Here is a 15,130-nt window from a genome sequence, read left to right on the forward strand (position 1 = left end):
ATTAAAATGACTATATACTAATAATGTATTAAAAAATAATGCTAAAAAATATTAGGTTGGCAAGAAAGTTCTTGAGGATTTTTTTGATTTTATCTTAAAATGACGTATTTTCAAATAAGTTTTCGCTATAACACTTTTTTACTTTATATATCGTTTTTAAAAGCGCGTTTTCCCTCTATTTCGTCTTTTAAATTGCAAGCGTTTTAAAACTATTATTTCCTCGTTTCACAACGTTGAATACGAGATGAAAAACAAGCATATTCACGCAATTTCCTTATTCAGTTCAGGTTAGGCCGAAAACTGTTGACACACCTCTGGATATAAATGAAGCATTTGGTTGTCATGAAGAATACTGAACGTACAGCACAATGGAACTCTGTTCCGCTTGCCCGCTTTCCACCTGACTACAACTTGGATGTCTTCAAGTCCAACATAAACAAGTTCTTGTTTAACCGCCCCCTTAATTAAGACACTTTATCAGATCTCCATTACTAGCGATTACTACGATATTATCCTTCTGATTATTGTAGACGCAATAACTCTTATCCCCGAGCGGCCTCCGGGCCTTGATAATGGTGACTTCATTTTAAAAAAATGGTGGTTTAAGACATTTCGATGCGGCGACGAAAGTCCTGTGGATGAACGTAGTGGTCAACCATCAGATGTTGAAGAGGATCAATTAAGAGCTCTCCGGTGGTTCGTTGTTCTACACAAGTCATGACAGATGACTGGTTTGCAGTAGACAACACAGTTTCCGATGGTTAGTTGTTCTACACAAGTCCTGGGAGATGACTGGTTCGCAGTAGACAGTTCTCGAGTTGAACTCCACAGAACAAAAGATTTTTCCGTGTTGACACGAAGAACACATATGCGAAATGGCTACAGAAATATTTAATATTCATGGAGCAATTCTGGTTTCTGATTTGTCGGTAGCAAAACGTGAATTAATTCGATTTGTCAGTTCCTAGCAGCACAGTTTATAAATAGAATCTCCCAACTATACGGGATCATACCCATTATATTCCAAAAATATTGTGACAAGAGCCTTAATCGAATCCAATCCACATGCGTCTGAAAACTTGCTTCTGAATTAGACGTAACGTATAGCACGATTTCCAATTACTTGAGAGAGATTGGAAATACCAAAAACTTGATAAATGGTTTCCTCACAAATTGAGCAACAACCAAAAGAAACGCTGATTTGAGGTTTCATATCCCTTTCTTTTGCGCAACAAGAACGACCCGTTTCTGGATCGGGTTACGACTTGCAATGAAAAGTGTCTTGTTTACGACAACGGGTGACGTTCAACTCAGTGGTTAGACGCCGACGAAGCTCTACAATATTTGCTGAAGTCAGAGTTGCATTAAAAGTAGGTCATGTTTAGTGATCGGTGGTCTGAGACTGGTATCATCTATTACTTCTTTTTTCGAATGCAGGCAAAACCATCACGGCGGAGAAGTACTGCCAAAAATGGATGAAATGCATGAGCAATTTCGACAACACCACCCAACATTAGTCAACAGAAAAGACCAAATTCTCTTTCACAGCAATACCTAAGGGCCCAGAGCAAACACGATATTTTAAGATACATCCTGATGTTACAAATACATATTTTTAAATTCGTCAGCTATATAGAATATTAAAAATGGATTTTAAATTTGATATTCATGTTTGTAATTTTTTTTTTGTGTGAGCGCAGTATTTTGGAGAGAAAATCTTAGATAACTATTCTAACATAGTATTAATTATTCGATTAATCTTCTAATTACATTTGTGAAAAGTCCATGCTTTATTTGTTAATAAAAAGAAATGTTATTCCTCGTTAATTTCAACGTTTTATATTGTGATCTGTCACAGCCGTTTGGTTAGTATCTTTTTGTGTATCTCTGCGTGAACGGTCGCATATTATGTAAATTTGATTATGGAATAAATGCCCTATTTTACATATATTCAATTAGATTCTTTGCGGAATGTGTTGATATGGATACGACATTTTCATCTTATTGAAAGCCTATAATTTTCTGAAAATATTCCTGTTTTCTTGTTGATACGATGCATAAGTTTATAACCACAAACAGAATTTAGAAAAAACAAAAAGCACAAAAATAAAACAAAGCAAAGCATTTATATTCAAAAACGTAAACATAAACAACTCTCGCATATATATATAAGTATATATGTATATATATATAAGTATATATATATATGTATATATATAGGTATATATATATATATGTATATATATAATTATATATATATATGTATATATATATAGGTATATATATGTATATATATATAAGTATATATATACATGTATATATAAGTATATATATGTATATATAAGTATATATATAAGTATATATATATGTATATATATATAAGTATATATATATATGTATATATATAAGTATACATATATATATAATCACACAAAATTAAAAAGAAGAGGAAGCTTTTGTTTTATTACTCAGTTTAAATTATATATATATATATATATATATATATATATATATATATATATATATATATATGCCATTTTAAAAAATATTTTTTGCGTGGGAATCTAATTTTTGATTATTACTATATATATATATATATATATATATATATATTCATAAAATCAAATAAATAAATAAATAAATAAAATATTATTCGTTTACGTTCAAATAAAGAATGGACGATTTTCTAAAATAAATAAATAAATAAATAAACGATTTCCAATGTGGGGACACTAACCTTAATGTCGTTTAAAAAATCGACAACAAAATCTACGTAAATATATAAACGATAAAAACTAAACATACAAGTATCTATGACATTATAGCATAATAGATTAAGACGCTGGACTGGAATAAATAAGGTCCGGGGTTCGATTCCTAATAACAGTCAAGCAACGCTTAAGAGGGTTAGGGCCCCGAGACATGCATGCACGTAGATTACAGTTTAAAAAAATAATAAATGAATAAAGTAAAATATCATTTCTTTACGTCCAGATAAAAATGGACGATTTTCTAAAAAAAGAAAAAAAAATATCCGATATCCGAGGTGGAGACCCTAGCCGTAATATCGTTAAAAGATCAACAAACAAATCTATATTAATAAATCAATCTTTTCAGATTTTAAACGTTTGTTTCATGATGCATTATACTTGTGTTATGGGCTCATATTTTTCTGGCTTCGAAGGGTTACAGTTGTGTCCTTCTTGGAGATTATCATTGTTAATGAAGCGATGTATTTATCTAATATGTTCTTTAATTTTATATTTTTAATGATTTCTATTTTAAGTTCGGATAGCAGATAAGCATGGTGCGATTAAAGCAGTTATCTGCCTTCCGTAGGGCAATGTATTCCCGGTGTATTATTCAGTTCTGTGAACTTATTCGTCATAAAACAAAAAGTCGTTGCAGATCTACCTTCATTTTCTTATAACTGAAATCTTGCCTACTTTCTGTTTTAAATAATGGGCTAACATACCCAAGTGTTGCTCTTGGTTGGAGGAGGCTCTTCTAACGTCCGAGACGAACGGTATTTTGATTGATATCTAAACTAATAGAGGACGATTTATTTGTTATAGCAACCTCCAATTAGTGGAGAGCTACTTTGTTTTGTGTTAATTGTACTTACGAAACGTGAGAAGAGTGTTGCGAACGAATATTTTTTTCTCGCAGCCTTGCTTCCGGTCAGCTATGATCGGTGTTATCAAATTTTTCAAACATCTTTATCTTTTCTTCTTTTTCTTCTTCTTTTACTCTTCTACTTCTTCTTCTTCTTCTTCTTCTTCTTCTTCTTCTTCTTATTATTATTATTATTAGCAGTAGTAGTAGTAATCGTAGTAGTAGTAAAATATTCATCTAATAAATGTGGTGATAAACGAATGTACGTTTTACTTCAGGCTGAGTTAACACCTGATTGCTTAAGTCGCCAGAGGTCAGCAACTGCTAAATCGTGAAAACTGTCAATATATAAACTAGTCAATGAGAATATTTAACCCAGTAGATATTACATTATATACATCTGAAAATGGGAGGGATTGATAAAACCACAAATGTTCACTGGAAGTAGGCACGATCATCGGATATTTAACGAAATATGATAAACTAATTAATTGACAAAAGACAAAAGATACGAATATCTATTGTGAATTATTATGTAATTATCACAGCAAGGTTGAATGGTAAGTGTATGTCACACGACTGAATATTGATAAAACATCAATTTAATTTAAAGCGCAGTAATAATAATAATAATAATAATAATAATAATAATAATAATAATAATAATAATAATAATAATAATAATAATACTGATAACAAGAAGACGAAGTAGAAGAAGAAAAAGAAGAAGAAGAAACTTGTTGTCAAGGTGTTCTCAAAAGGAAATCTTTGATGATTGCCGCCTGTGTGATTTTTCCTATTGAGGAAATCATAATAATACTGAATATCTGTAAATTTAATTGCATGTCCGAAAAAATATGTAGTACCGGTTCTAAATGGAGCCAAATCTTAGAGAAAAGGAAAAAAGATGGAAAGATCGAGCAGAGAAAGAGTCTACTTGGTATAATAACCCGTCGGTATTTTTTGCGATCGAAATATAATCCATTAATTTTTTTTTTCAAACGTTATCTCACTATACGAAGTTATTTTATTAAACGTGTTCATAGTAATAAATATTGCCCTTCAATAATATTTATTTCAAATAAAAATCATCAGTCGTACGGTACATTTTCACGCCACAACTTTTTATTGAACTAGTTCGACGAAGAGAAAACCAGCAAAGCCTCTTAAAAAGTTTTCTTTTTGTAATCAGGCTTACAATCTAACATCGGTACTGATAGCAAAACACTCCGAATGCTCCTTTTAGCAAATAATGTTAACGTTTTTGTTGTTTTTGCTGGGTGTTATTTTTAAACTTGATGCAAGATAGAAAGAGTTCGATAAAATATTCGAAAACAAACATTAACGCGAGTGAACGAAGTGAACTGTAGAGGTAAAAATTTAAAACAGCGCGATTGCGTTGCCTCGAATTAGTCTCTAAAGAGAGCTGCGTGTGCAATGCTGAGGAAACGGTTGCGCAATCGCCAAAAAAAGCTCTTCTGAATCGGCACGGTTTAAGGTCAGTGGCAAGAAGTTCAGGGCTAAAACAATGAGGAGATAAGCGGAAAACGCACACGTCACCTGAAATTCGCAAATGGTAACTCATTTTTGTACTGACCAGGCTCAACGTTGTTTAACTTCGTTGATAATATGGAAACTGGCGAGTCAACATGATTATGCCTCATATGCCAACGCGAGTAAATTGAAATGAATCATATAGTCAAAATCAATCGTATATCTTATGTAAACTTAGATACATCAGTAATATTTACATTACATTTTATGTAAAATTATGTTTTATTTTTAAATTAAGGACAATACGTATCCCCCGGATTCAACGATTATCGCTTTTAATTCACTGATCAATGCTCGATGTACATACTAAATCATTTGTGGAAATAGGAGCCTAAATTGGTGACGTTGCGAAACATATAATCGTTAGTTTGTAGCGGGGTAAGAGGCAAAAAGGAAAATGAGGGTCATTAGTTCCAAACATTTTAAAAATATGTAGTATCACTACAGTACGTGTGTGTGAGAGGCGATTCATTTTTTTTTTAATTTACTTTTAAAACATTAAACGTTAAATATTATTAAATCAGTTAATTATTATTTCCTGATATTTATAAGGTTGTTAATAAACACACACACACCCACACACACACCCACACACACACACACACACACACACACACACACACACACACACACACCGACGCTCATCTTGGGTGGATCTGTACAATGCACACTCTCTCCTTGTATTTTTTTTTTTTTACGGATTACCCCCTCCTTATAAAAGGATGTTTATTTAATCTAAAAACGAGGATGTTAAGACCTTTATTTTCCAATGTATTTCGTATCGTTTTTGATAGTTGCTATGTTGTTTTCGTGCGGGAGTAAATTCTATCGCGAAATCGCGTATTGTTTTCACTGGTTGCCACGTTTGTTTTCGCCCTCGCGTGCATTCAATTTTTTTCGCGTTCATATATTAATTCATTGGTATTTTCCTACGTTACCTCTGTATACTCACTATTACATAGCATTACATAGCTAGCTATGATATAATTACCCGACGGGTCAATTGTAGTCTAGTGTATATATATATATATATATATATATATATATATATATATATATATATATATATATATATATATATACGTTTTATTTTTTATTACCGTATCTTTCGGTTAAGTTACATCGTTGTTTCAGCTACCCAGCCGTTTTTTGGCCGTCTGTAGCATCCTCAGACTTTTACAGATATCGATAAAGGTAACGAAATTTCTGTAAAAGTCTTAGGATGCCAGACGGCCCAAAAATCGGCCGGGTAGCAGACACAATCATGTAACTTAACGGAAAGATACGGTAATAAAAAATAAAACGCATATCAGCTCTACAACAGTATTGAACACTTTCTTCAGGTTGCTATTAATTACCATTTCTACTAATATATATATATATATATATATATATATATGTATATATATATATGTGTGTGTGTGAGTATATGTATATATATGTGTGTATATATGTATTTATATATGTGTATATATATATGTGTGTATATATATATGTATATATATATATGTGTATATATATATGTATATATATATATATGTATATATATATATATATATATATATATATATATATATATATTTGTTTTTATGTGAATTAATCCTGAGCTACGTGTTTGGTTCACAAAAAAATATTGTAGAAAATGTACGATAGTGTCTCTGGCACAAAAGAGGAAGAAATATGGCAAATTACAATGTATCCTACGAGCTTACTTGTATTATCATCTGCTTTTATCAATTTATCAGAGTGAACTGAAAACTTTTTCTTTGGATAGAGGAACTTCTCACACAGTCAAGTCCGTTACATGACTCCTATACTAGCCACTATTTGCCAACTCGTAGTATTTTGCACGGAAAAAATCCTCAAAGCACTAAGTACCACATTTATTCCAACACACTCAGCAGTATATGCAGGTTTTTGATAATTGTTTTCCCCGAAATGTTAATAAGTAAGGTACCGACACGGATTTAAGTTATTGAGATCAAATCGAAATATAAAGAAAACAACCATAGTAGTTAACTCAAAGATGGCAGGCTATCAAGTATACATTCACGCACTCACTTAAGCCTGCACTTCTTGGACTATGCTTTTTGAAGTTTATATTTTGTGAATAAGTTATTTCCCTCAACAGAAATTAATTGAATTGGTATTTTTTTTTCAGTCAAACAAATAATGAATAAGTTTGAAGCATTTTCATAATTTTGTATTAAAATATTTTCATTAGCCTCTTTTAAGACACGTACTGGAAACTAACATTAATCTATTTCTATAATTAATATACCTGGAGCATTCCTTGTAAACTGGGCCAAGCAGATATTTCCATTTGATATCGGATTTGGTTTGGTTGTTTTTGTTTCACGGCATACCAACCGTTTTAAGATTATTTAATGCCGAATCCAGTTATTTTTATGAAAAGTTTTTAATAGAATATATATACTTTTTTCAAGTTGGTTCCTATTTAACCCATAGTTGGGCACTAACAGGTATTACCACTCCGGGTCAGAGTGGGCCTAGGAAAAATGACAATTAAAGGTTGAGTCCAGACTCCCCAAACCCCACAAGCTGCTGCCTTACCATAGGATATAGTTTAAGGTCATATCCAGGACCTTGATATCGGGACAATATAGAGTTTTTATGTACATATACAATTTCATGTGATTAGCTATTATATGCACACATTATACATTAAAAAAATACTATGCTGTCAGGAACTTTATCAAAATAATAAGTGTTTTAAATAAAAACGAGACAGGAATGAAACAAACTGATTCTACTTACGACAGTCTTTAACGTTGCAGTAATCCCATCTCATTTTTCGATCTGACGTATAGCACCAATTCCGATCCGTTCCCGGCGTGGTACGACAATAATTCTCCGGATAAACTTTATCAACGAAGCTGTGAGCTTTATAACTGTGTTCATGGGGGTGCTGCGAATCCCATCGTTGACAGGTGTAGAGGTTCACGGTAACAGATTTCGTTCCCATATACTGATCGATTTTTCCATTGTAATAGCATTTGTTTTCTGAAGAAGAAGAAGAACAAGCAAAACATTAAAATATATTATATTTGTAATGTCAGAAAACAATCACATGAATTCTTACAGAACATTTGATATTCATTCTTTTAAAGTAAATACAGAAATGAGTGAACATGCCAGATGCTCGTGTGCCACTATGTAGCAAATCCGAAAAGAATAATAATTATAAAAATCGAATTAAAATCTAGTTGTGTAAACGTAGTTCGCTTGGCTTGCGTAAGTTCACCAACATTATGAAATTGTAATCGAATATTTGACACCACCTTCTCCCCAAGTCACGATTCATCAACTACCATTCCAATAGAATGCATACATTCACTTATTTTATTTTTTCTATTTTATTATATATAAAACTAGCAAGGCTAAACTGAGTTTCCCGGAATATATAAAAAAGGTTGCGTCTGACTAATCTTGTTAAATGTATATATATATATATATATATATATATATATATATATATATATATATATATATATATATATATATATATATTAATTTACTTATTTTTAATAAGCAATTAACTTTAATAAACATCGTTAAGAACAGTTCTGGTAAAAAAAAGATCACTGATCTCGACCTGCTATTACAAATTCGGATTGGGGGAATGTGAGCAAAAAAAAAAAATTCAGCGGTTCCAATTTAAAAACAAAAAATGATTGTCAGATGTTACAGTCATGCATTGCACACATTATGTAGTAATCGGATTTTTAAATCAACCTTCAGCTTAATCAATCGCCGATAAAAAAAAAACTGCCTCTCATAATTTATTTTCAGCCAGGTAAATAATACAAACACTATATATATATATATATATATATATATATATATATATATATATATATATAAAACTTGTTTAAGTGCAAAAGCTTACTGAAAAAAAAAAATTTTCAAAAATATGTTGAAAATAAAAAACGAAATGTTCACCATAAGATGGGCGTGAACGCGGACACAAAAACTATTATTTCGGAGAAAACTTTATAGCCGTGACGGCTATAAAGTTTTCTCCGAAATAATAGCCATAACAAGACATTGCCTATGAATGTATTCAAGGTAAGCGAGAGGAGGCAATTAACACATGCGCATATGCTAAAATCGTTTAGAAAAATACACTTTTACATGACCTCACATTAGATCCTGCGGCCGTTAATTTAATAAAAATTAGTATTTTGTTCTAAATTTCACATATTATACATCTGAGCACCGGCGTAACATACATACATGAATACATACATACGTACACACTTACATACGTACATACGTACAAACATACTAACGGACATTTGCACTTTATATAAGAGATGAACATATAAATAGATGACTCCCACTTTTAATCATCACGTAGACGGCTCTTTCCAAACAGCAATAGCAATAGTATTTCATTTTGCATTTTTTTATTACACTTCCTAATTTATGTTTATTAGTATAATTCGTATTACACGTGTTTCTTTGAATGGGGAAATTCACAAAAACACTCCTCAGATACAGATTTATGTTCCCATGGGAAATACATATTTATATATTGTTCTTAGTGTAAAAAGGGTTCAACATTTGCTGAATAGAAATCAAAATCCTTGAAAATTATGAGGGTAAGTATCTTGTTATTTAACTTGTTAGAACCCTTCTATGCAAAAAAAAAACCCAAAAAAACCCGCGTTAGAATTCAGTGCACATGAGGACGCATTTTTAATTTTCACATCGCCGTATGTATATTTAGAAGAATCCAAGCGATATGTCTTTTTCGTATATAGGTTTAAAAATTATTGAAGCAATAACGTATTGATAATTAAGAGAAGTGTTTCTCATAAATATTAATATAATAAAAATATATTTATTCAATCACATTAGGTTTTCTCTCCAAATATATTTTTACTGTTTTACTAGAAACTTTATACTCTTTTTTTTACATGAAGATCATCACTTAGCAAGGCCCAGAAGCCACTCGCGGATAAGGGTTATTTTGTGTACAGTAATCAATGTGATGGTGTTGCAGTATTCATTGGTATTGGAGATTTGATAACGTGGCATTACTTAGGGGGCTGTTAATCAGGGAGGTGTTTATGTTGAAGACATCCATGTTGAAGTCAGGAGGGAAACAGGTAAGCGGTAGAGAGTTTCACAGACGTGCACTTCTAAGAAAGAAACTTTGTTCATGGAATCTACATTTTGATTTAGGCACAGATAAAGAGTGGGGAAAATTTTTGACAGTGGTTTCAGCTAGACGGGTGTTTATCGTGAACTATTTGCGAGGGAGGACCAGAGACTGGGGCTCAGACGAGCATCTACCATGGAAATAACGATAAAAAAAGACAGGCTCGCAACGTCTCTTCTGTGGGAAAGAGGTTGCAGGGCAGAGAAAAGGGCATCTCCCACTAAACCACGAAGTCTATTTTGTACTCCGTCAAGGCAGGATAGGCTGCCCAGATGTGGCAGCAGTATCCTATCCTTGGACGTACTTGGCTTTAATATAGATAGAGAATTCCATCAGTAGTGAGATATATTCTGGAGCGGTAGAAGGATCCTACCGTTTTTCCAGCGACCTTGGAAACAAACTTGATGTACGTGTTCCATTTCAGATAAGGAGTAAAGCTTAAACCCAGAAGCTTGTCAAAACATAGGGCACCCCCTAAACGAGAGCCATCCATTTCAATTGTAGTCAGATGGGGATCAGAGCGTTGATGATCTAAAGATAGGAGCTTGGTTTTAGATGCATTAAAAGTAACCAGCCACCTCTTCCCCTACTGTACCACACACCCGAGGTTAGAGGAGAGAGAATGAGAGAGAACTTTGTTATTTGCATCCTTTGATGTGTTGCCGTAGATGGCTGTGTCATCAGAATAGATGTCAACGAATGATATACATATGTGTTTTGGGAGATCATTGATGTAGATCAGGAAGAAAGTTGGGCCCAGGATGGACCCCTGAGGGACTCCAGCATTAATACTGCGGGCCTCTGATTTTTGTCCGTCAACCACTGCCTTTTGGACGTATCAGAGAGAAATGATTTAATAATTTAGAAAACATTTCCAGTTATATCGTAGCTGGAAATCTTGTGAAGTAGGCCTTTATGCCAATAGCAATTGCCCTAGAAAGTAAGCCTTTGTCGAGAGAATCACTAATCCTATGAGATATAACTGTTAGCACATCTGCCATAGATCTTGCAGAACGGAAACCATATTGTGTGTCACTAAGAAGGTTATTTCTGATGAGGTGGTTGACTACTTCTCTATATAATATGGATTCCAGCAACTTACTCATGACACACAGGAGATTTATTGGGCTGTAATGAGACGGAGATGACTTATCACCTTAATTTTAAATATAGGGCATACTCATAAAGTTTTCCAGGGTGTTGCAAAGCACTTCTCCTGAAGGCAACGCTTAAACAGTTTTGTAAGTATGTGAGCAAGGTCTAGTTGAAGGTTTTTTAACACTATAATTTGGATGGCGTCAAGGCCAGTTGCTTTACTGGAATCAAAGTTCTTGATTAGCTTGGCGACCTCACGCACAGATATTTGTATGTTACCTAGAGTGTTGCGTGTTATAGGAGGAAATACGGGGAGTTGATGACCTCCGTCGCATAGGGTAGAATAGGCGGCAAAGTTCTTGGCAAATAGTTTGATCTTGCCTGATGTTGACGAAATGACCTCTGGTCCATTACTCTCAGAACCTCATGCTATGACAGCAAAATAGAATAAAATATTCTAATTTTCTCGTTGATTATGAGCTATCGCTCAGAAAAGGCTGGTATTCGAGAAAAACTATGAATGCTATTTTAAGGCTTTCGAGTAAAAATCTAGTCATCATTTAAATTTACAAGGGATTTTCACACAATTACGCGTAACATAATTTGTTTAGAATAGTAACAGCTCTGTTTTTCAATCTTAGTCGTTTCTGTTCGAAGTCAAATTTGAGTGTGTATTTTAAAGTCGCTTTTATATTTATATCCGTTTAAAATCCATATAAAATATTTTATAGATATTAAGGCGGCGGTACACTTCTGTGCAATTGACATTTCATGGTTACCTAGATTATATTTTGCATGTTAGTTTTCTGAAAAAGTAATCTCAACTGCACGGTCTATGTTTTCTTAGAAACCGCCAAAAGACTCATGAGATCACAATAATCTAGAAGCATGGCGTGAGAGGTCAATTTCAGATGAATTAATTTATGAAATAATTTTTGTAATGTTAATTTTTATGCCACTTTAAGAACGCATATGTTTTTCTAACAACCGAAGTTTTGAAGATTAAACCATCCCAAAACATAAAAGAATCCTATGATATCGTGCATTAATTAACTATCTATTATGTGAACAGCATGAAAATATAAATGTTAAAATCCAAGAAAACTATACTTTAGACTGCAGATAAACATGACAAAAACGATCAATAATTCCTGTATCTATGGTAAGACACGATGTCGTTTTTGCCACTCTTTTTAAATCCTGTTTTTTCTGTATTCGTTAGTTACTTTGAGTATATATATTTTAAGTCAAAATTATGTGTTTAAAATTATGAATTATATCGTTTTCAATAAAATTGACTTTAAACCGTGCTGTAGACTATCGATCGCTCTTTAGTTGTGTCTGCTACATCAAACACACATGCATAATTTCGCGCCATCTTTGGAAGATTGGAATACACATATCAGTGGTGGTTTATAGGCTCGTAAGATTGCCATGTTATATATTTTACCTCCCAGAGCGGAAGGTTTAGATATCAGTTCTGAAATGTAACATTTGAAAGGCAGCGCACTGGTGAAACAGCATTGTAGTGGAAAAATGTAGCGAAATCCCCGTTGATATAATATGGTAGGGCACATCAAGCCCATTTGCAAGAAACTATTTTTTTCTAAAAGCGTAAGAAATCGAAGACTGCAATAGTTAGATAGAACATCACAGGATCCTAGCTTTGATTAAGAGAGAAGAAGATCTCCTTAACATCACTCTTACTTTTTTTTAAATATTGGCATGAAATAAGCCTGAAGGCATGTTTTTTTTCTTTGTTATCTAATTCGGTTTTAAACGTGTAAACACCCAATAGAAGAACATTAGCGTATTTGTCGCGGATTGACAGTCTTTGTTTTTAACGGATACCTCGGATGCAAATAACATAATTGGGTGAGCAAGATAATTAGGTTCAATTTGATTTAACGCAGGGAAATAAGGTGTGTTGATATCCGATCAATAAGGTACTTTTAACACATAAGTTTAAAACGTCTACATTTGCGTGGTTTTTTCTCCTTAATTTTAATGAGCATAGCTACAATTTTTTTCCTTTAGTTATAACCTTAGTGGTTGTCTCCCCTGAATTGCATTTCAATGGCGATATATGCCTGTCGCGATATATGTCAGCCAAAACAAGTATTTTACTCGTTATAAACTATACGTGATGTATGATTAGTATTTATTTGTAAAATCTAGTGTGATGTGACCAGTAATTTAAGTATTAATAGGTTAAATATTTACACACAGACGGATAGAGATACACACCTATACATCTGCTGTTTTGTTTATGTTGATACTCTTTTTTAAACAATAAATATTATAAAGGTGCATATATATGCGTATATTTCGTTTTGACTTAAAGAATACAAATGTATAAGGGATCTGCATTTGTCTTTTACAACTATCAAATAACAATAAGACAGTGCACATTATGTTCTTTATTACTTAAACATTATGAAACTAAGAAAATTTGCAAACGTAAGCATTCAGAATTTTCATTAAGAGGAAACGATTGCTCCCTGCGATTCAGGGGAGACAAACCCTAAGGTTATAACTAACAGAAATACGAGATGAACATTCGTTCTCAGTCATGTTTCCTATTAAGCGTCAAAGGTTCTTAATGTTATGGCGCAAAAATATGATTATAATATCAAAATAAGTTTTTATATTCTCCCATAATAATTGAAGACATTCATGCGGAGCAAATGAAAATAAACGAACGTCCTATTGAAGATCAATTCCATGTGTAAATATATTTCCATGCTATTCACTAAGGAGTAGTTATGATGGAAGAGATGAAAAATCACAATTCAAAGAAATATTGTTGCAGTGATTTATTTTATTGGATCGATGAATGTCTATATTTCGATTTCAAACAATTATATCGCCAAATATTTTCTATTTAATGACTATTTATAATATCCGGTTGTGGATGTGTTGAAAGGGTTAAGCATCACATGAGAAATGCACCAAAACGGATAAAAATTGTATATGTATCTGTTTTAATTTCCTTTTAATACGTATGCCGTGCTTTCCGCATTCGTTATATTTCGATTTATAATGTTAGGTTCTATTGGGATGTTTTCATATTCGAGGTTGTTCATTAAATATTTGCTGTTTTTATCATTGTCATTTACTTTATTGTTTTTATATTTCGCATGAGTACAATTCCTCGTGGATTTTTATTATGCAATCAGCCAAAAAATTATCTCATATTCGTAATAAATATTTATTTTAACTTCATAATCTGTATTGATGACGAGCCATGCTGTTGTGTGCCTGGCCTTGCCGGTTATAAAACACGTTTTAATATATTTAATTTCAAACAGATTTCGTACTTGTTATTACATAGGCATTTCTCTGTTAAATATTATACTTTACCTAATATATTGCAGTCTTTAAAAAAATGTAAAAAACATGATTGGGTGTCATCAGCTAGAATTAAAATCAAAATATTTAGCGCTCCAGCCGTCCTTACCATATTACTATCGAAAGATATGAAAAAAAAAGACTTAATATTAAACGACTTTAAAAAATAGATTCAATTTGAGCATTCGCAGGAAGAAATGCAGATATGTAAGCAAGTTGAAAGGAACCGTTTGCATTTCAACAGCGATCTATGTCTGTCGCGATATATATATATATATATATATATATATATATATATATATATATATATATATATATATATCAGCC

At 32.4% G+C, this 15,130-nt stretch overlaps 1 protein-coding gene across 12 annotated transcripts in view; it reads right to left on the reverse strand.

The window, feature by feature from the left end:
- Nucleotides 1-15,130, reverse strand: part of LOC145296730 (receptor-type tyrosine-protein phosphatase T-like) — a 934,355-nt gene that overhangs the window by 526,263 nt on the left and 392,962 nt on the right. For all 12 annotated transcript variants that reach the window (XM_080142749.1, XM_080142743.1, XM_080142746.1 and 9 more), the window contains exon 3: nt 7,948-8,193. In XM_080142749.1, coding sequence (XP_079998875.1) covers nt 7,948-8,193 — 246 coding nt within the window. The remainder of the gene's footprint in view (nt 1-7,947; nt 8,194-15,130) is intronic.

Source organism: Euprymna scolopes, chromosome 17 (assembly GCF_053919585.1).
Source record: "Euprymna scolopes isolate OS-2025 chromosome 17, ASM5391958v1, whole genome shotgun sequence".
In the NCBI taxonomy this organism is placed as follows: Eukaryota; Metazoa; Mollusca; class Cephalopoda; order Sepiida; family Sepiolidae; genus Euprymna; species Euprymna scolopes.